A 24194-nucleotide genomic window follows, 5' to 3' on the forward strand; every position below is an offset into this window, starting at 1 on the left:
TGTACAAAGGCTGATACGAGATAAAGATAATCTAGACTGGATCGGAACGTGCGCTGTCCTGCTCCTGAGCCTATATAAGAAAACTCAGGCTATTACTGTATGTGTAGAAATATCTCTTCTTTCCCAGAACAGTATTATCCAGCTTTTAAAGGTCATTCATACAGTAGATGATACAGAGACTGGCATTCCTGAGGCTACACTGTATCCTAGTGATGACCGTGCAGAATAATGGAGCATCAGCACAAATGTGTTTTCTTGAATGTGATTTCAAGGTAACAGCACAAGGCGAGAAGTATCAAAAAGTCAGATTGTGCTCAAGAACAAGACAGATTAAGGTTAATATGGAACAATGCTTTGATTTTTGACATCTTAGGCTACTTTCACACTTGCGGTAGCAGGTTCCGGCATGGGAACAGCCTGCTGGATCCATGCTAACGCTAGCCCACCGTGCCGCCCGAAGTCCGCTCTGGCCCCATTCACTATAAAGATGTCCAGCCGCAGCACGGCAATCATGCCGTGAGGCGGTTGGACAAAAACTACAGCATGCTGCGTTTTTTGCCTGGCCTCCTCTCGTCCTGCTTGCCGTGCTGTGGCCAGATTTCCGCCGGAACAGCCTGCCAGACCCTCCTACCACAAGTGTGAAAGTAGCCTTAAAGGGGTTGTGCCACTAATGATACTTATTCCAGAGCTCCCATAAACCACTGCATTCTCATGAGACCGTTCTGTGGCATTTAAAGACCCCTGTCTCATGTTTGTTGAGGGTCCCAGGGGTTGGATTTCTAGCGATCAAACACTTATACCATATCCTGTGGACAGAGAATAAGTGTTATTAGTGGATCTGTCCATCTCAGACTTTAATAGCATATCTCTAGGATATGTGATCAAAGTCAGATTGGTGTGGGTCACACCTCCATTCACTGCTATGCGAGTGCCGAAAATAGTGGGCTCGGCAGTGAATGGAGAGCACACGCATGCACAGTCACCTCTCCATTCACTTCTTTGGAACTGCCAGAAACAGCTGAGCTGGCGCTCAGCTATTTGTTTAAGGCCTCATGAACACGACCGTTGTTTCATTCTGTGTCCGTTGTTCCGTTTTTCATGTTTTCTGTGGAACCATTGACTTTCAATGGGTCCGTTGAAAACTTGGCTAATGCACCGTTTGTCATCCGCGTCCGTGATCCGTGGTTCTAGTCCGTCAAAAAAAATATAACCTGTCCTATTTTTTTCACGGAAAACTATTTGCGGACCCATTCAAGTCAATGGGTCCGTGAAAAAATGTGGAGGCCCACAAGATTGTCGTCCGCGTCCGTTTTTTTCCTATCATTTGCATGGCAAACTTGATTTAGACTTTTTTTTTACTTTCCTTCATGTCTAGTGATCCTCCAAAAATAAAGGAAGACACACGGAAACAAAAACGGATCACGGAACAACGGTACCCCATTTTGCGGAATGGAACACAACAACAGTCGTGTACATGAGGCCTAACTCCTATAGCAGTTAATGGAGAGTGGGTATGCTCTCCTTCACTTCAGGGGGACTGTTCTGGAGATAGGTGCAGTTCCCACCTCTGGGATCCATACCTATCTGACATTGATGGCATATCCCAGCACAATGCTAGTCAATAGAACTTTTAAAAAATAATAGATATTTGTGGATACCGAAACAGCCTATGAGATATGTATGAAGTATCCCAGGGATATCCTATGAATGCCTATGGTTAATATGCCCTTTTAATGGCAATAAAATGTAGAGCCAAGTAAAACAGAAAAAATCGTGTGCATTTCTTAACAAATATAAAGCACATGCAATATATTTCATATTTGCAGTGCGTTCAAAATCAACACGGTCAGTAATTAAAAATAACCACTAGGTGGAGCTTGTGTGATGCAGAACAAATGTATAACCAGCACCATGGTGAGATTCTTCAAGGATCTCTTCAGAGGGGAACTTGCCTCTAAAATTATCAACCAAGTTAGTGGAAATTTTCAGAAATAACATTAAAAGAATTGAAAGAGTTGGAGAAATTCTGATTATGGCTATGTTAACACGAGATTCAAAATGCAGCCAAAAAAGTTCAGACAAAAACTGCATGTGGATTTGTCATGGACTTGTGCAACATGTCAGTTTCCTTGCGGATTTTTTATGCAGAGTGTAGATGAGATTTCTTTACCCCTTTGCACTCAGTGATGTACTATTACGTCACAGAGTGCAGGTAGTTAACGCTTTGTGCTGTAATAGTATGTTAAAGTAATGGCACAACCTCAAGAGCTCTGCCCGCTCAGGGCCGTCTTTAATATTTATTGGACCCTGGGCAAAAATGTACTTGGGCCCCCTGGATCCCGCCTTCCCACACCTTAGCAATCACGCCCTCCACCACAACACACACACAAAAAATCCACACATCTGGTAGAGTCCAGTGAATGACTGTAAATACTTCTAGTTCTGAAGACTCCAGCGGCTCAGGATCAGTGCTCTGGGCTGGAAGTGGGCACCGCTCTGCAGGAAGGAGACCAGGGCTCGGCTCACCCTAGCGTTACAGTGCACCCCAGCACCCCACAGTATGCAGTATAGCACCCTATAGTATACAGCACCACACAGTATGCAGTATAGCACCCTACACTATACAGTACCCCACAGTATATAGTAGAGCAGTATAGCAGCCCACAGTATACAACACCTCACTGTATACAGCACCCCAAACTATACACGATACAGCCCCCCACACTATACAGTACAGCAGTATAGCACTCCCCCCCACTATACAGGCCCCCCCACACTATACAGGCCCCCCACAGTATACAGCCCACTACACAGTATACAGGCCCCCACACAGTATACAGGCCACCCCCCCCCAGTATACAGCCCACCACACAATATACAGCCCATTACACAATATACAGCCCACCACACAATATACAGCCCACCACACAGTATACAGCCCACCACACAGTATACAGCACCCCACTATACAGTAGTTTACAGTATATTAACATAACAGCCCCTGTCACCTTTTTCTGATGTAATCCTTACACAAAAAAGCTCCACAATTAACTTCTGCAACACTCAGTAGGACCTGTGATGACCTCATAGCCATGTGACCAGTAATTGCTAGGTTACTGGTCACATGGTAATGATGTCATTAAGGTCCTAGAGCAAAACTCATTAAGGTCCTAGAATTAAGATCATTAACACAGTACGATCATGATGCCTGTGTAGCCGACAGCCTGACACCCGGGGCAGTAGCTAGCAGGGGTCAAGAGGCAGCTGCCTTGGGCCCCCCAGGAGCAACTGGGCCCAGGGCAGCTGCCCCTTTCGCCCCTTGGTAAAGACGGCCCTGTGCCCGCTTCATCCCTATTATACAGCTGGTGCCCGGCTCTCACTGCTGGGATCAGAGATAACTTTGTTCCCAGCAGTCTATCCACTCGGATGCTGTGGTCACCTGTGATTGCGGCATCTGAGAGGCTAGACAGAGGGAGGGGGCTCCTTCTGTCTTCTGATCGGCACCCTGAGTACTTATCATGGTAGAATGCCCCAAGGCCTGCCATGTCCCGACTACCTTTACATCCTGCCTCGAGCAGGATCCAATGGATTGCCTGTCAGAATCACTATGCACTATAATACAGGAGTAAGATCCCAAGTTCAAGTCCGCTAAGGGGACTAAATAAATGTAAAAAAAACACTTGAATAAAGTTTTTAAAAATGATTAAAATGTACTAACCAAAAATCTTTTAAATTATTCTATTATTTACCTCACTCATTGAACACCTTAAAAAATCCACAATGCCAGAAATGTTTTATTCCTCCTCAAAAATGGAATGAAAATGATAAAAAGGTTTTATGAATCCAATAATGATATTAATTAAAACTACAGATCTCTCCACAAAAAAATTAGCCCTCACACTGTGCTGTTGGTAGAAAAATAAAAGTTATGGGTGTCGACACAATGCAATCTTTTTCTAAAATGGAGCTTTATAATTTTTTTTAAAGTAGTAAAACATAAAAATACAATATAAATTTGGTATTTCCATAATCCTACTGAGCCCCAGAAAGTTACATGTACTTTTTACTGTGCACTGAACACTATAAAAAGGAATGCATTTGCATTGTTTTTTTCACATTGTTATCTCACAAAAAGTTTTAAACGTTATGCAGTAGAGAAGTGCCCCAAAATGGTGGCATTAACATATACAGTAAAACTCATTCCAAATAAAATTAACCCTTATACGGTTGTGTTGACAGAAAAATAAAAACTTATGGCTTTTGAAATGCGGAGATTCAAAAATGAGAAAAATACTGGAGACTTAAGTACCAAACTAAGCTTTATCCTTAAAGGGGTTCTCTGAGATTTTCATATTGATAGCCAATCCTCAGGATATGTCATCAATGCTAGATCAATGGAGGTCCGAACCCCGGCACCCCCTGCAGATTGGCTGTTTGAGGAAGCTGTGGTTCTCACCGGAGTTCAGGAGAGCTCTGCTGCGTCCTTTGCAGTTTAACAAGCAAGAACCATCCATTGTATAACGGCTATGCTATTGTAAAACGCAGCATATATGCCCCATGTGGACATACCCTAAAGCATTCCTGTGAATCAAATCATAACACGATTAAAGGGTTATTGCCATTTCTAGGACATGCCATCACTTTATGATCGATGGGGTCTGATCTCTGGTATCACCATTGTTCCAGAGCAGCGCTCCTGGCTATCAGGCTATGCAGTAACAGCAGCAAGCCTTATTCACTGGAATGTAGCTATGCTGCAGTTGCACTGCAGAGCTGAGTGGCCAGAAGCTCCACTGTGCAGGGGATTGACTATTGGGATATATAGTGTCATATTGTGTACCATGGTTGTGGTGAGTTGGGGGAAACCAAACAAGGTGAGGGGAAAATCTTACCTGGGTCACTTTCTCTGTGACATTTTGTGTCCTCTCAAAGGCATTGCTGGGGGCAACAATCTCAATCTCTGTTGTGGAGGCTGACCGGTGCTTTTCTAGGTTGAATTCCACAAAGTTGAGTGTAAACTGGGGTATTTGACTGATAGTTCTGTACCTCATGAGGTCTGCATCAGCAGAAGAATTCAAGAAGCCCGACTTCGTTTTTGTCCTTTCTATTGAAAAATTGAGAAGAGAATTAGGAACTGCATGGACGACGTTAAAGGACCAGCACACGGCTCAAAACATATGCAAATTATGTGTTAAGGCAAAAGAGCCTAATCCAGGCAAAAGTTTCAACCAATTAAAGAGCCATACTTCAGAACCTAAGATGCTCACCTGAATTGAAGGCAGCTCGTGTCAACCTCTGATGAAGTGTCTTGTTAGCTTTTCTTGCCAGCAGCAACGCCAGATCCTCAAAGTTTAAGATAAACATGATAACATCTCCTTCTTCATTCTTTACTGGGACAACATCCACCAGGCACCGCATGCAGGAACCTGTAGAGAGTAGTTGACAAAAGATGAGGTTAGCAGTGAATAAAAGCCAAGAGTCCATACCTGTTGACATGAACCAACTCACTTTGGCTTTTATCTTTTGACCTACAGATTTCATTCCTTAATACCAACACTTTGCATGGTCACTCTGCTTGGCTAATCATCAGTTAGGGCCACCAAGTAGAAATGCCCACTTCCTCCATATAATTCATATACCCTTATTAGGGACATGGGTTGTCCAGTTAAAGTGGTTATCCCATAATTCATTTTTATAGCAAAGGTCCTGAAAGACTGTTAGTAGATGTTTTAAAGTAAATAACCTTGTTTCTGACATAAAATATAATTTCATCTGTTCCATGTCCATGGGGACATTGCAGCTGTAAAAAGGAGCATTTTTGTACTGGCACACATTTTAAGGGGGCCACTATGGGGTACTAAAAGGGGGTAGTTTTTTTGTACTAACACACATTATAAGGGAGCAGTTTTGTACTGGCACATAAGGGGGCATTTTTTGTACTTAGCGCACTTTATAATGGAGCATTTTTGTACTGGCACACATTCTAAGGTGGCTACTAGGAATGAGCGAATCGACTGCGAATTGGGATGTGCTGACTGACCCCCCTTTTTTCTTTGCAGTTGGTACTGGAGGTGTGGCTGAGTATAAAGCTTAGCCTGCTCTCCCTCACTCACTGGAAGCCATTTGGGACCAGAAGAGGTATAGGGTGGACTCTCATTGTATTTGTTGGTGGCCATTTGGCACCAGGAGAGGTGTGGAGTGGGCTCGGTATGCATGTTGCTACCTGCATTCCCTAGATATAATGGAGGCCATTTTGGCACCAAAGATAATAAAAATTAAGGAGGGCCCACCATGCATGTGGAACCTACACTCCCTGAATTGTATGGTAGCCGTCATGGCACATAACAGGTAGAATTTAGTGTTGGGTTCCCGTCTTACAGAGATCGCCCTGACAGTGTGGCAGACGGGCTCAAATAATTTTGTACAAAATGTATTTGCCAAGCATCTTTAATTTATAAGCATAGCATTAGAAATTATAATGCATTTTTGTACTTTATTTGGTTTGCAGAGAGCTGTTGCATTGCATGTTTTGTACTATGTTATGTTTTCAGTCATAGCAACGTGCACCTGCGCATTGGGATGTGTTGACTGACCCCCAATTTTTTCTGAGCATAAAACTTCGTTCTAATACTCTACGGAGCAGGAGTTCCGTAGAGTATTAGAATATATTGGCTCCGAAGAGACGAAGTTATAACTTCATAAATTAATTTGTACTGTAAAAAAAACATTTCCAGAACTCGCGTTCGGTTTCAAGGTACAATTTGGAACCAAAGCCGAGTTCAGGAAATGTTTTTTTACAGTACAATTAATTTATGAAGTTATTACGCAAAGTCTTGGGAAGCAATAACTTCCGCTGATTGGAGCCAATACATTCTAATACTGTACGGAGCTCCTACTCCGTACAATATTAGAACAAAGTTTTATGCGAATCCAAAAGCCGATTCGCTCGTTCCTAGTGGCTACTATAGGGACTTTTGTTCATGGGGCACTGAAAGGGTTTTTTCTGTATTGGCACATGTAATAAGGGAGCATTTTTTGTATTGTCACACATAAGGGGGTATTTTTGTACTGTCACAAATTTTAAGGGAGTATACTGGCACACGTCGCAAGGGGGAATTATATTACTGGAAAACATTATAAGAGGTCAGTTTTGTACTGGCACACATTATAAGGGAGTATTTTTTTGTACAGACACACATAAGGGGAATTATTAATACTAGGGCCACTATGGGGGCATTATTACTTCTAGGGGCAAAATGAGAGACATGATTACTATTGAATTTACTGTTACCACATCGTGCACTCTGGCAGATAATTATTACTGTTGGTGGGACATTTGGGAGGACTGTTATATTGGGAGGCACCCTGGCACAGTATCATGTTAGCTCCTGTGAGGTGCTCTGCATTGAACAGAGGATCACTATGCAGAGACCAGGATATGTTGAGAGTGACTGAGCATATGTGACCACCAATACTCAGCTTATTAGATGGACGTGCACATTGCTATACACTTAAAGATCCGGAGGCTCCCTACTTTGTCATAACTTACCACTACATCTCTCTGTCTGCTATGTCTTGCCAGTGACCAGATGCCATGCTTTAAATTCAGCTCTGCTATTGGTGATCAATGACTCTATGTTACCTAAACATACTGAGTTCAGCAAATAAACAGTACTTAACTCTTACAGTGCTTAGCTCTATGGCTATTTAAGGAACACCCCCCCCCCACTGCCCCTTGCTTGACCAATAGGTTTGTTAGTTTTTGTAGTGTGTGGATTGACTTGGATTGCCTTGGGCCCTGACTTTAAACTTCTGTTCCTTGAACTTGACCTTGTCTGCTTTGATTACTGTATTGCATGAACTCTGCCAGGCCTAACTGTTTACTTGACTAACTATGAATTGCATATCCTGATTTTGCTGCTACAAACTGGTTTCCACTTACATCAGAAGTTGTCCACAGATTCCAATATGAAAAGCACTGACCTCCATCTGTGGCAACCCAGAGTATCCACTATCCAGCTATACTCTGTGATACTTAATGGTGTGGTCCATTTTGTAAAGTAGCTGTTTGCTGCCAGAAGTCCCAGTCTGTTTGGGCTGCTACTTAAGGATCACAGATTTTAAAAATATATATATATCCATGGTACTGCATGTCAAACCTGCTATACAATATATATCCTCTGCTCCTGTAACTGCCACATTAAGCAAAATCGTCTTCCACAAGTTAAGTAAAGCTGGTTTACAACCCCCATGGAAACTGTAAAAACAGAACATTGGTAGTTACCCGACTTTGTGTATAAATTCACAGTCACACTTCAGACTTTGATGTCTTCTGTTACTGAAAAAGCAAATTGACTTATCCATAAGCAGGTGCCGATTGGGAACTAAAAGTGGCCCTGGAAAAAGAAAATCGCAAAAGTGGCCCCATGTTGTACATCTTTTGCACTGACTTTATCCTAGAATGAGCACCATTCTAGGCTACTCATTTAAAGGGGCCTCTTACAATAACAATTTAACAGTTTTCATGGGGTTTGAATGATCGTTACTGCAATTGTTCAGTCCCCATACAGTTTGAGTTTTGTTACTGGAAAAAGTACAGAGGAGAGCGACTAAACTGATAAGGGGCCTGGAGGGTCTTAGTTATGAAGAAAGATTTAAAAAATGACATTTAGTCTTGAGAAGAGACATCTAAGGGGGGACATGATTAACCTATACAAGTATATAAATGGGACATACAAAAAATACGGTGAATACCTGTTCCATGTAAAATTCCCTCAAAAGACAAGGGGGAACTGCCTTCGACTGGAGAAGAAAAAGTTCAGTCTCCAGAAGCGTCAAAGCTTCTTTTTACTGTAAGAACTGTGGGACAGATTTATCATTACTCTGACAGCTCACTCCACTTTCACATATGGCTAAAGTCAGTTTTAGCCAAGTAAGATTTATGATCGGCCCTTTAAGACTGTAATAAATGTGGTTTAACGGTAGCAGTTTATCCGTCAGTAAGCAGCTTTACAAAAGTCGCACGTCTTTACGAAAAAGTAGCATGTTCTATTAAAAAGTCTCATAAGATAAGCATGGTCCTCACTGGAGTGAAATTGCACATTTTATTGCGACTTTTTTGCGACTTTTTAAATAGTTGCAATAGTAAATCTGTCTAGAGATTAATTTACATAAGAAAACATGCCCACTTTCAGAAAACTGGCGAGCATAGTGCAGAGCAGAAAAAAGTAGCACATTTTGCGCAGTTTTAGCGATTGCGCATTTTTTTTAAACTTTTTCACTCCGTTCTTCTGACTTGAGCTAATGATAAATCTGGTCCTGTGAATCTGTGGAATAGACTTCCTCAGGACGTGGCCACAGTAGGAACAGTGGACAGTTTTAAAAGGGGCTTAGATGAATTATTGAAAGTAAATGACATTAATGCTCATGAAAAAATGCATAGAAAGGCCTCATGCACACGACAGTTTTTTTTCACGGTCCGAAAAAACGGGGTCCGTGGGTCCGTGATCCGTGACCGTTTTTTCGTCCGTGGGTCTTCCTTGATTTTTGGAGGATCCACGGACATGAAAAAAAAGTCGTTTTGGCGTCCGCCTGGCCGTACGGAGCCAAACGGATCCGTCCTGAATTACAATGCAAGTCAATGGGGACGGATCCGTTTGAAAATTGAGCCACAGTGTGTCATCTTCAAACGGATCCGTCCCCATTGACTTACATTATAAGTCTGGACGGATCCGCTTGCCTCCGCACGGCCAGGCGGACACCCGAACATAACTTGAAGCGTCCCCATCACCATGGGAACGCCTCTACGTTAGAATATACTGTCGGATATGAGCTACTTCGTGAAACTCATTTCCGACAGTATATTCTAACACAGAGGCGTTCCCATGGTGATGGGGACGCTTCAGGTTAGAATACACTGCAAACTTGGTACAAGACTGCCCCCTGCTGCCTGGCACCACCCGATCTCTTACAGGGGGATATGATAGCACAATTAACCTCTTCAGGTGCGGCACCTAAAGGGGTTAATTGTACTATCATATTCTCCTGTAAGAGATCAGGGCTGCCAGGCAGCAGGGGGCAGTCCCCCCCCTCCCCAGTTTGAATATCGTTGGTGGCACAGTGTGTGCCCATCGCCCCCCCCTTCCTCCCTCTATAGTTAAAAATCGTTGGTGGCACAGTGTGTGCCCATCGCCCCCCCCTTCCTCCCTCTATAGTTAAAAATCATACTTACCTGCCTGCTGCTGCGATGTCTGTGACCGGCCGTGAGCTCCACCTACTGGTAAGTGAAAGGTCTGTGCGGTGCATTGCTAAAGAACTGTCACTTACCAGTAGGAGGAGCTCCCGGCCGGTCACAGACATCGCAGCAGCAAGCAGGTAAGTATGATTTTTAACTATAGAGGGAGGAAGGGGGGGGCGATGGGCACACACTGTGCCACCAACGATTTTTAACTATAGAGGGAGGAAGGGGGGGCGATGGGCACACACCGTGCCACCAACGATTTTTAACTATAGAGGGAGGAAGGGGGGGGCGATGGGCACACACTGTGCCACCAACGATTTTTAACTATAGAGGGAGGAAGGGGGGGGGGCGATGGGCACACACTGTGCCACCAACGATATTCAAACTGGGGAGGGGGGGTCTGCCCCCTGCTGCCTGGCAGCCCTGATCTCTTACAGGAGAATATGATAGTACAATTAACCCCTTTAGGTGCCGCACCTGAAGAGGTTAATTGTGCTATCATATCCCCCTGTAAGAGATCGGGTGGTGCCAGGCAGCAGGGGGCAGTCTTGTACCAAGTTTGCAGTGTATTCTAACTAGAAGCGTCCCCATCACCATGGGAACGCTTCTGTGTTAGAATATACTGTCGGAAATGAGTTTTCACGAAGTGAAAACTTAGATCAGAAAAAGCTTTTATGCAGACGGATCTTCGGATCCGTCTGTATGAAAGCAACCTACGGCCACGGATCACGGACACGGATGCCAATCTTGTGTGCATCCGTGTTCTTTCACGGACCCATTGACTTGAATGGGTCCGTGAACCGTTGTCCGTCAAAAAAATAGCACAGGTCATATTTTTTTGACGGACAGGATACACGGATCACGGCCTCGGCTGCAAAACGGTGCATTTTCCGATTTTTCCACGGACCCATTGAAAGTCAATGGGTCCGCAAAAAAAAACGGAAAACGGCACAACGGCCACGGATGCACACAACGGTCGTGTGCATGAGCCTAAACACTGATTTGGATGATTATATCAGCTCATATAATAGGACCAATAGAAAATATGAAGCAAAAATACAGCAACCAACAAACAAACACATCTTCCCAGTGGTTATTCAATGGACAGCAAAGTCTGTCTGGTTTCCATGTGTTTGTGACTATTCTAATTGCAATGAATGAAGTTTGCAGACAGTGTCCTGCTTTTGCTTCGTACACATTTCCATCAGATATTTCTATATAACCCTAAAAGTCCCACACAAATGATGTAGTAAGTACTTATCCAACCAGGCATATACAATGCATTTAATGGTAATGATATACAGTGTGGTATTTCCCTATCCAAATCATTAATTAAACCAGCTCTAACATGTACTTTCAGCACGGCTATGTTTCAGCGCAGCTGATTTAATTAATGGTTTGGTAAGTGGAAGGAATTGCCAGAAGGCACTGCCCATGGTCCCTAATTGCTGGCCTGAAAAGCATCAATTATATCACACAGCAAATGAGTATGACTATAGGAGCTGACTTGTGAACATGACAAAAGTCTTCTTGTAAGGCCATTTTGTCTTAATTTCTGATTAAAAGTTTTTTCTTTCATTTTTACAAAAAGTAGCTTACAAAATGGCAGCAAAAAACGCACATTAACCCAGGATAAGATCAGAAAAATGGTCTCCTTTCCTCCCCCCAAAAAACAGCGCCACCTCTGTTCATGAACTTTGTCTGGTACTGCAGCCCCATTCAAGGAAATTGCAGGCACTTCCCAATGACAAGCACATTTATTTGTATTTAAAAAATGAACCCCTTTAAGTCTTGGTTCACACCAACATTCATAATTTCTAATGTTCTGTACCGCATAAGGGCTCATGCACACGACCATATGTATTCATGCACAAAAAATACGGATGACGTCTGTGTGCATTCTGTGTTTTGCGGAACGGAACAGCTGGCACCTAATAGAACAGTCCTATCCTTGTCCGTAATGTGCACAATAATAGGAGATGTTAATTTTTTTTTTTCGCGGAACGGAAATATGGACATACGGAAACGGAATGCACACGGAGTAACTTCAGTTTTTTTTTTTTTGCAGACCCATTGAAATGAATGGTTCAGGATACGGTCCACAAAAAAAATAAAAATGGAACGGACACGGAAAGAAAATACGTTTGTGTGCATGAGCCCTAACGGATTAGAACGGAGCTGAACAGACCTTATTAACTATAATGCTGTCAGTGTGGTTTCCATTTAGAACGTTGCTTTTTTACTGGACAAAGAAATCCTGTGTGCATCACATTATACACTGCTCATTTTCCATGGTTACGACCACCCTGCAATCCATCAGTGGTGGTCGTTCTTGCACACTATAGGAAAAAGTGCCAGGTATTCTGTATGAATACCTTTCTTATATCAGGTCGAACGGTATATAGACCATGTATCAGTCCTAATTGAACATTCAGTAAGCAGCAGTGTTACATGACATACATGTGCTGGGTCAGCACACAGGAAACATTCATGTTATAAGTAAATAGGACTAGTGGTGGAATAATTATATTTATTGTGGTTATTACAGTAACTACATTACTGCGTGTATTTATATGGCTGCCTGTCTCTAGATGTTGCTGTCAAATGGCTGCCTGTCTCTAGGTTATAATGTCATTGTTGTTGAAAAGTTTTGTATAAAAAAATACAACACACACACAGATCTGTTTCTGCAAAGATACTGACAGACAAAATGAGATACTGCTGCAGCTAGTAATAGTATGTATTACTGCACATGTTCTGCTCCTCAATACACTATTATTCACCTAGGCCAATGGTGTCGAACCTATGGCACGGTCGCCAGAGGTGGCTCTGTGGGAACCCGCACCGTGGAAAAAAATCTATGTTTTACCAATCTGCTTTAGACTTTTCCTGCCAGTCATTAGCGCAGGGCGCACTATGAACAGCACAGGCAGGGCATTGGAAGTAGGCAGGCTATTATAGCTAAATGATAAAGTACATGGAAGATATACTATTTGGTATTCAGGTTACATTGCCGTGTTGGCACTTTGCGATAAATACGTGGGTTTTGGATTGCAGTTTCGGCATTCGGTCTCTAAAAGGTTCGCCATCACTGACCTCGGCAGTTAACTAAAAGCCAGGTCACATTATACTTGTTACAGTCACATGACTTACATCATGGTTATTCCTATCCAGCTCTCCTATGGATGCAGTTTACAAGTCTAAAATGGGCCATACCATTTTTTTGTTTAGAGAGTGGCAAAACTTTATTTATATTAGAAAATTATTTAACATCCTATTATCTAAATATATAAATATAATTATTAAAACCAGAATTACCCCTTTAAGCAAGATTTTTTTTGTATAGTCTATTTGGTTGGACCATGGCGGACTGGTTGATGGGCATCCAGTCTGACATCCACAGAAGCTGCCTCTTCATGTCTTTTATAAATATTTCTCTAGCTGTGATTTCTCTGAATTTCTGTTTGACCCTGCTGAACAATCTGCCAAAAGGGTTTGTCTGATCTAGGGCATAGAACTGTATGTGTTAAGTGCTGGCCGAATAATACATCCCAAAGTGCCATATATGTAGGGTGTTTTAATTGAACTAGTTGTTAGATCCTGGGCTTGATAAATTATTGGAGAACTTCTATTTGTTGAGGTGGAGCCAGTGCTGTACTCTGTTTTGCTCCCAGATTCACTAATTCCAATCATTTTATTCTGGCCAAAGGCTACATATGTTCTCGCCTTCCTTCAGAGGAGTCAGGACACCATGCGGAGGATGAGCAGCCAAACACGTCAGAACATCAAACATTCAGTTTAAGATCAATAGACTCTTATTAATTGACCCAAGTCTTTCCCAATGTATTATTGTTACCTGATTGCAAACCAGAAGTTCTACGAGTATTCTGGGGTGAATTGAACATTTGGGAATTGGTGTCTGTCTAACCAGGCTTGATCAAATAGATGATTTAAGTAGCAGATTTCACAGGTCTCTGAAGATGCTTTGATGAAGACTCATGAAAGCCATCCACAAGATTAAGTCAACCAGGTTTCTAAATAAAGCTCTGGGACTGAACAGTCTTTGCTTCTCTACATTTGAACCACTGGAAAAAGCAGCGTCATGCTTTTCCCTGTAAAGCTGCATGCCTTATCTTATAAACTTCCATATCTCAGACTCTTTCTGGATAAAGTGATTCTCAGAACTCTGTCATTAAGCGACCAGGGTTGCAAGAATGTGGCTACAGCCTTAGGCCTCATGCACGCGACTGTTTTTTGGGTTCGCATCCGAACCGCCAAAACTGACCCATTCACTTCAATGAGGCCCCGTAAAAAAATATATAACATGTCCTATTCTTGTCCGCACTTTGCGGACAAGAATAGGCATTTATACTGCCGGCGCCCGTTCTGTTCCGCCAATTGCGGAAGGCAACACAAGCGGCTTCCGTTTTTTGCCGCCTTAAGCCTCTTTCACGCTACAGTTTTTTTTCCGTTTTGCGGGCCGTTTTTTGTGTTCCGTATAGGGTCCGTAAACGGAACCATTCATTTCAATGGGTCCGCAAAAAAAAATGGAATGTACTCCGTATGCATTCCGTTTCCGTATCTCAGTTCCGTGCAAAGATAGAACATGTCCTATATTTGGACGCAAATCACTATGTTATGCCCAGCCCAATTTGTTATATGTAATTACTGTATACTGTATATGCCATACGGAAAAACGGAACGGAAAAACGGAACCGAAACGGAAACACAACGGAAACAAAAACGGAGCTCACTCCATACACCCATCCCACACCTCTGAAGTATATCTACGTGGCATGGTCAGGAAGGGATTAGATGCTATTATAAATATTTAAATTATAAATTATAATAACAATTCATGGACATACGGATGTAGACAGCACACAGTGGTCCCATTGAAACTAATGGGCCCGCATCTGTAAAAAATGTGGATTGTATGTGGACCAAAATAGGGTCCTGTGCAGTATAAAGATTCAATGGCAGAGGGGGAGGAGCTTGCCAATGGCGGAGTGAGCAGCATGAGTCATGGGCTCCCGACCATCTTCAGCCTATATCCCGCACACATGACACTGCGACTGACCTGTTATCAATGAAGGGATGGAGGAAGAGGACCTCTTCTACGCCAGCACCTGTGGAGCATGAGTCGGGGGTCATATTCCGCTTCTTTGCGGCCTCAAACCAACCGGCCGGGATTACTGAAGGCAAAGCATCTGCCAAGATGCTAGCCAAATGAAAAGTGGCTCGCTGCCACAGAGACATACCAGGGCTTCCAGCTCCCCTGGATCCTACGCGTCAGCTGCAGCCAGTCCTTCCTCGGCGGCCACATCTTCTCCCGCCTTAGCCAGGAGGCCGGCAACATCCCCAGGCTCCTCGCCTCAGCAAAGAGGTTCCCCAGCCATGGCCACTAAAACAGTAAGGCCCTATTCACACGTCCGCAATTTCGTTCCGCATTTTGCGGAACGGAATTGCGGACCCATTCATTTCTATTGGGCCGCACGACGTGCTGCCCGGATACAGAATTGTGGACCCGCACTTCCGGCTCCGCAATTCCGTTCCCGAAAAAAAAAAACATGTCCTATTCTTGTCAGCAATTGCGGACAAGAATAGGCATATTCTATTAGTGCCGGTAATGTGCGGTCCGCAATATGCGGAATGCACATTGCCGGTGTCCGTGTTTTGCGGGTCCATGGATCCGTAAAACACGCTACGAACATGTGAATGGGGTCTAAAAGTGCTGGCTCCAGACGCTCAGGATGAGGACTGGGATTGAAAAGTGCACCTTAAGGCACTCCCAACAAAATATGGGCTTGATGCCCTATTTGTGAAGCTGGAAATTTCGCATAAGCAAGACATAGCAGCCTTGCACCAAGATCTTATACATGTGGGGCAAAGAGTAGAGGAGATGGAAGGGTTACAAGACCAAGTCCTCCTAACCCTGGACTCTCACCACAAGATCCTACAAGATCCAACAGAACAAATTCAGGACATTTTAAGTCACCTGGATGACATTGAAAACAGAAATAGGATGAATAATCTCCGCATCAAGGGACTACCTGAAACGATACTCCACCAGGACCTGGAAACATGGGCACATGACCTCTTTAACAAGTTGCTGAACAGAGAACCAGGACAGCCCATTGAGATTGATCGAATAGCTAGAGCCCTGGGCCCAAAAACAGGAGACCCCTGTCGCCCTTGCGACATCATATGTAGAATACATTTTTACAAAGATAAAGAGTCCATTCTCAAAGCAGCAAGAAATATGGACCCAATTCTACCTGAAAATAGGGAACTTCTCATCTTGCCCGATCTTGTGAGATGTAACTTATTGCTCTGTAAAGCACTAAAACCCCTACTGAACCTCCTCCGGGACAACAAGGTTATCTATAGATGGGAGTCAGTAATATTCAAATCCCTAGCTGATCTACAGAGACTTCTAGACACCTTTGAATTACCAACGGTGGAGCTCCCTGACTGGCCCAGACCACGCACAGTCCACCCCATGCCACAACAAACATCGACGCCTAGGCAACGAAGATCTCCTAGACGTCCTCATCCATCAAAGGACTGAATACTACAATGCGTATCACTGTTATTTCTCATGTTAACTTTTTCTTTCTTCCTTATTTCTGTAGTTTCAGGAGAGGACGCTTCAGGCATCTGCTCCCTGTATCTATCTACCCTATGTTGCAAAGCAGGTTATACAGTTCCTGTAGTTTATAATGTTATCTACTTTTTTAGGCTGAAGACTAGTAGGGCTGCCACCTAGCCCTTGCCTTCTCCCACCCCAATTAAGGACCACAGCACAGCAGTCTATGCCTAAGGTCACCACTTAGAATTTCACCGAGCCGCTCACCTGGTTCCCCACTTTTCCCCCTCTTTTTTCTATTTTCCTTGTATGTACCTCCCTTTACATTTATGTACCCCCAACTAAGTCTACGTCTTTTGCAACATGTTTCCCCCCACCTTTAATGTTCTCCCTTTTTATACAGGCCTGGATCACCCTAACAATTGGGCTAAACTTCTACCCACCCTACCCACCATGATGGCGCCTCTCTCATTCTGTACCTACAACGCTAGAGGCCTTAACAAACCTGAGAAACATAGCCAAATTTTATATCGTTTTCATAAGAAAAGAGTACTGCTAACCATGTTACAAGAGACACAATGTGAAACAGATACTATCCAACTTGGTACCATAGTACCAATCCCATAAAAAAAGCTGGAGGGGTCTCCATTTCTTTCCATAAGACCTTTCGCCTTACGGTCGATTTATTTTTCTTAAGCTCTCAGTTGACCAATCCATTAACACAGTTGCTAATGTCTATTTCCCTAAACAGTGACAGACGACCTTCGGTGCCAAAATCCTGAGACCCCTAGCCAGATTCGCAGAAGGCTCCCATGTCATCCTAGGAGGGGATCTCAACATGGTGATGGATCCTTCCATAGATTCTTCAGTTGGTAAGTACTCAGTCTCTCTGCCATCTTTACGCATGTTCAGGGCGGACCTAGCCACACTTAGACTAGTGGATTTGTGGCGGATTCTGCATCCAGATGTCAAGGACTACAGTTTTTATTCCCTAGCCCATAATAGTTATGGGAGGCTTGATCACCTTTTTGTCTCACACGCACTCCTGGACTTGAATCCACGCTGCTCGATGGACGCCGTCGTGTGGTCAGATCACTCCCCGGTATATGGCCTATTATCCCCCAACCCTACAGGCAAACTCCAATTCACTTGGAGATTAAATGACAACCTCATAAACAACTTATCATGTGCAACCGACATACGAAATGTCATTATTGACTTCGCTAACATCCATCGATCAGACTTAACGGCTCCTCCTGTGAAATGGGAAGCCCTCAAATGTGTACTTAGAGGCATATTCCTGTCACACGGCTTAAAAAAGAACGCTCACATAGACTCTCCACACTTCTCAAGGACCTTGACCAAAAAGAGATCTTAAACAAGACATCCCCCTCTGATCAGTTTAAAGCTGACGTATCCTCTTTGCGCCAAATACTATTCTTAAAATACTAGATCAAAAATCCTTATGCGTCAGAGACAAAATCAAACAAGGTTTTTATGAATATCGTGACAAAAGTGGCAAGTGGTTAGCGAGAGCACTTCATCCTCAAATCCCTATAACACATGTGCCTTCCATAAATACAACCTCAATAGGCTTAGTTCATACCCCCTCCGAGATCACCCAGGAGTTTCAGTCTTATAACGCAGACCTACAGTGCTGCCCATAATTATTCATACCCCTGGCAAATTTTGACTTAAAGTTACTTTTATTCAACCAGCAAGTAATAAGGCACACAAAAGCTCGCTTGGCCTTTGCAAAAGCTCATCTGGACAAAGAAGAAGACTTCTGGTCTTCTGTGTTATGGTCAGATGAAACAAAAATTTAATTGTTTGGTCACAATGAGGTTTCCTTCATTTGACGTAAAAAAGGAGAAGCCTACAACCCAAAGAACACCATCCCCACTGTCAAACATGGTGGTGGGAACCTAATGCTTTGGGGGGGGGGGGGGGTTTCAGCCAATGAACCAGGGAACCTAATAACAGTAAACGGCACCATGAAAAAAGAGCAATACATGAGGATTCTCAACGACAACATCAGGCAGTCTGCAGAGAAATTTTGCCCTGGGCACCAGTGGACATTTCAGCATGACAATGACCCAAAACACACAGCAAAAGTGGTGAAGAAATGGTTAGCAGACAACAACATTAATGTTTTGGAGTGGCCCAGCCAGAGTCCAGACTTGAATCCAATTGAGAATCTGTGGAGGGAGCTAAAGACCAGGGTAATGGCAAGAAGACCCTCCAACCTGAAAGATTTGGAGCTCATTGCGAAAGATGAATGGACAAAAATACCTGTGGAGATATGTAAAAAGCTGGTCTGCAATTATAGGAAGTGTTTGATTGCTGTAATAGCCAATAAAGACTTTTCTATTGATTATTGAGAAGGGTATGAATAATTGTGGACTGGACACTTTTTGCTCAAATGTAAATAAAAGCTGAGAAATGTTTTTTCCCCACAATAATGCCTCTTGTGCATCATCGTAGTATCTTTTGGGAGACACCTATGTCAGTTCCCATCAAAAAATTACTTGCTGGTTCAATAAAAGTAACTTTAAGTCAAAATTTGCCAGGGGTATGAATAATTATGGGCAGCACTGTATATGACTTAAGTAAAAGAGATCACCCCTAAACCAACGGTGGAAGACATGCAACATTATTTAACTCAATATGGACCCACTCGTCTCTCAAACGTCGCTTCCACTAGCTTGGAGGCAGACTTTACTACCCCGGAACTCTTATTCATCCTTAAGGAGCTTAGGAATGGTAAATGTCCTGCGCCAGATGGTCTGATGTCCCGTTTTTATAAGTTCTTTGGAGAAGAATTAGCCCCGACTCTCTTAAATCGTTCCCCTATCAGGCCCTGGAAACCCAAATCACAGTTATCCCCAAACCAGGCAAATACCCTTCTTTATGCTCCAATTACCAACCCATTTGTCTAATTAATGTAGACCTAAAGATTTATGCCAAACTCTTAGCTCTGCGGCTAGACCCCCACAGGATGTATACACAGGGAAAGAGTGGGCTTCGTCCCTGGTAGAGAAGCCCGTGACAACACCATAAAATCCATTGGTTTAATAACTAGAGGGCGTCAGACGAAGAGTCCTTTGTGCCTGCTCTCAGTTGATGCACAAAATGCCTTCGCTAGAGTCAATTGGCAGTTTCTGGAAGAGACTCTGGTATATCTAGGCCTTGGAGAGAAGATGACTCATAGGATCATGGAGCTATGCGCCTCACCTTCGGCAAGGGTGCGTGTCAATGGTTCCCTCTCGGATCCCTTCCCCATAAGAAATGGGACACGCCAAGGATGTCCCCTGACACCATTCTTGTTATGGAATCCCTAGCAAATGCCCTGAGAGCTAACCAGTCCATTGCTGGACTACAAATAGACAAAACTGAACATAGACTATCATTATTTGCAGATGATCTCCTTTTATACCTATCCTCACCAAGAATAGGGTTACCCTCGGTTCTGCATTAATTTGAGGTCTTTGGGCACCTCAGATATTTCAAGGTGAACGTCCAGAAATCAGAAATACTGAACGTCACCCTCCCATAAAGGGAAGTCACTCACTGACCCCTAACCTAACACCAGGCATATTCTGGCTCCCAATGGAAAGACAGAATCAGTTACCCCAATCTAAGTCCCCCCCCCCCCCCCATTGTCCTTCCTGGCAAAAATCTGGAGCAGGTTCACACCCAAACTTAACCTAGTTACAACTCCTGGACCACTCACAGTTCTGAGGTGACATCCTGAGTTACCCCCTAATCTTGAAACCCTTGCAAGTCTCAGGCCATTGGCCAATTCCCCGATTAAAGTTAAAGACCTATACAACAGTAAGGTATTGGTTTCCCTCAATGATCTATCTCACCTTATACCAAACACACCAGGACGTTGGTTTCTTTATTTTCAATTGAGCAACTTCATCAAGTCCATGGCACCTGGATTGCAGCTCTGTGCACCTATGACAGACTTTGAGAAGCTATGCGTGGCTGCATCGGCCCCAGGACATGCTATATCTCTTATTTATAACATGCTGATTGTTGGAGAGACCGGCGATAGGGAGGCTGAGCTGCCTATACAGACAAGTAAACTTACTCATACCTGGGAAGAAGAATTGGGGATCACTCTCTCACTAGATCAATGGAAAAAATCCCTAGTGTTCACACATAAGTCATCTAGGTCATGTAGGCTACAAGAACTTAACTGCAAAATATGGACTAGGTGGTATAGAACACCGGTAAAACTACATCAATTCTACACCATGGTACTTAATACCTGCTGGCGATGTCTAGCAGCAGTGGGCACGATGTTGCACATATGGTGGCATTGCCCTGGAGTAGCCTCTCTGTGGCATGACATATTCTCACTATCTGACCATCTTTACCGGTCTAATATACCTCCTTCACCCTTGATAGCATTACTATCTCTTTTCCTGAGAAGGATACAACAGATTAAGGAAGGCACTCTCAGATTCTTCATATTGACAATGAGACAAATAATACCACACAGCTGGAGGTCAACTGAGAGCCTTCAGAGAATTAACTGGGTTACCGCTCTAGATAAATTAGCTCGCATGGAGGAGCTGGTAGCCGAGGAGAGAGGCACAGGATCTGTTTACAATAAGGCGTTGGAGTTTCTCCACATTTCTCTGTTTGGTTGGCCAACGGTGTGCTCACGTAATAAATCACTCACCCGATCATCTTCCTCGGATTCATAATAGGCTCTTCTATCCCCCCCCCCATCCAACCTAGTGTTCATGTTCTGTTTCCTGTGAACATCTACTAGTTTAAATTTACCCTGTTGGTCGGACCGACCGTCTCATAAAAATTACACCTTACTTCTTTGTAACCATGGAGGGTAATCTTCTGAACAGTTTCAGGCATTTATTTTCTATTATTTTTGATGTTTATTACTCTCTCTCAGACAAAAACACACAAAAGTTTGTATTGATTTATTGTACAAGTGTCTCAATAAACAAAGATTGAACCATAAAGATTCAATGGCAGTCTAAAGATTGCACCAAAATTTTGGTGCAAAATGTTGCATCATAGTCCATGCTCCTTTCCATCTAAGCTCCTTTGGCAAACTAGAAGCAGTGGATTTTTTGTACGACCAGGGCTAGGCATAATCATAAATAATAAATAATATTGGTAAATGTTTGACATTCCAATGTAATTTCTCTTATAAATATATGAAAAAAATGTACAACTTGTAAATGGCATGTTCTTTGTCAAATGGATGCACCCTACACAGTCAGTACTGACTAGAAATAAATATGTAGTGACTACAAGTTCTAAAAAAAAAAGATGTTTACAAATTATTTTATGTAGAATACAAGTATTTACTAAAATAGGCATATTAGGCAAACTGACATATCTCGCTTTAACTAAAAAATAGTTCCCTGTTTAAAACTCGAAGACATACCTCTGGTCAAAATGTCAGGCTTTCTACTCAGCCAACATGAAATTTCTGGGCAGTAATGAATGTATTTGCAGGGATGCTTCGTGGAGCGCCCATCTCACTTTTTATGAAAATTCTGAATTCATATTTCTAGCACATACAATGTGCGGCGCTGTGCTTGGTAAGCTGTGAGTGGCGAGAGTGCCGCTGCCTTCTCAAAACAACTGATCCGCGAGGGCCTAGGTGTTGGACCGCCACCAATCAGAAACTGATGACCTATCCAGAGAATAGATCATCATTAGTGTTGAGCGAAGCGAGCTTCAGATCATAGGTCCAAAACTTTGTTTGAATGCTATATGGAGATTCATCTCCATACAGCATTCAAACATATGGGCTCCACCAAGGCGAAATTCATTATCTCTGAAGTTGTGCAAGACTTTGTTGAATAACTTTGCCCATCAATTCTATTACTTGAAAACTATTTTAAAACGTGAATCGGAAGTCGGCTTCGGCACAGGCTGGTACCTCGGTACCGAAGCTGACTTTTTAAAATGGTTTTCAAGTTTAAAAATCAAAGTCCTACCAAGTCTCACGAGAACAAATTTCACTTTGGCGGGGTCCATACATTTGAATGCTGTATGGAGACAGACCTACGTACAGCATTCAAATGAAGGTTTGACCGAAGCGACTTCAGATCTATGATCCGAAGTTTGCTTGCTCAACACTAATCATCAGTAAAAAAATCTTGGAAAATCCTTTTAAAGTGCAACCAGGGGTTAACTTCATCTAGGCGAAAGAACTACATAAGTAAATGCACTCTTTAATGAAGATAATGAGAGGCCCGAAGATGGCCGGTACTGATATAATGAGTTCCCTAGAGAAAGGCATGGCATGCATGTTTTCTCTAGGCTTATAAGAGGTGATGCTGCATCTTCGAATCCCTGATGTGCTAATAGTACAACCTCAGGTGACACACCGTTCTGTTGCAAAGCTCTGATCACTTGAAAGCCACAGATGGTTTTTCTTGTACTGTATGTTTGTTTTTTTCCCAGTGGAACCATTTTGCGCTGAATATCATTTACTGTATAGTATTTTTTATGCAAGAAAACTATTTCTCCCCTCTAAAGTTTTTTTATTTTTATTTTTATTTTTTGTTTTTATTCTTATGCCATTCAACGTGCGGTACAAATGACATGCAGGTATAAATGTATTCTGCAGGTCAGTACAATTATGGCAATATCAATATGGCAAAATAGTTTTTTTAATGTTTTACTACTTTTACATAATCAATACACTTAAAAAAAAAGAAGCATTCTTAGTCTGAGACCTAGTGATGAGTGAATTTCTTGAAATTGGATTTAGATTAGATCCGGTCGAATCGGTTGGGTAATTCGATTTGTGTCTGAATAAATTCGACCAGAATAGAAAGTGCTCCAATTGCCCCAAAAAGTTGTGGATGACCTTCGAGGGTTCCCTAGGACTGTATGCAACTCCTTTCAAGCTCTTTAACAGCAAGACAGCATTAGTCATCTTAAAGTGACAGCGACTGGATAAACGCATGACTGCTGATATTAACAAACAGTCTCTTTAAAAGTAAACTGCACTGTAGGATATGTTATGTTGAAAAAAGTGGTCCAAAACTGTTTTGCTGTTTGGTGGCAAATGCCTGCTGGTGTGTATCAAAATCCCAGAAAACTTCTTTAAGAGGTGCAGCGCTCTTAATAAATTTGGCACATATTCTGACAGTCCATATCCCAGAAAAGCAAATCTACAGCAGTTTTGTGAAAAAGATGTGGTGTAAAATTCAGCGCATGCACTGAACGTATCAGTAGGACCCTGTAGACAAGACATGACAAAAAAGTCCCAGGAATATGTCAGCCTACCTTTTTTCTGTTTAGCGTAATCTGCTGGGCTTTCTTATATAGAAGTATCCCCCAATAAAATCTACTACATGATATATGATT

At 42.8% G+C, this 24194-nt stretch overlaps 1 protein-coding gene across 1 annotated transcript in view; it reads right to left on the reverse strand.

Annotated features, from left to right (window-relative positions):
• The window catches only part of KCNH6 (potassium voltage-gated channel subfamily H member 6), a 269607-nt gene that overhangs the window by 89754 nt on the left and 155659 nt on the right, over positions 1-24194 (reverse strand). The window contains exons 3-4 of the mRNA XM_044296338.1: positions 5268-5426; positions 4893-5104 (exon numbers count right to left, since the gene is read on the reverse strand). Of these exons, the coding sequence (XP_044152273.1) occupies positions 4893-5104; positions 5268-5426 (371 nt within the window). The remainder of the gene's footprint in view (positions 1-4892; positions 5105-5267; positions 5427-24194) is intronic.

This window comes from Bufo gargarizans, chromosome 6 (genome assembly GCF_014858855.1).
Source record: "Bufo gargarizans isolate SCDJY-AF-19 chromosome 6, ASM1485885v1, whole genome shotgun sequence".
NCBI lineage: Eukaryota > Metazoa > Chordata > Amphibia > Anura > Bufonidae > Bufo > Bufo gargarizans.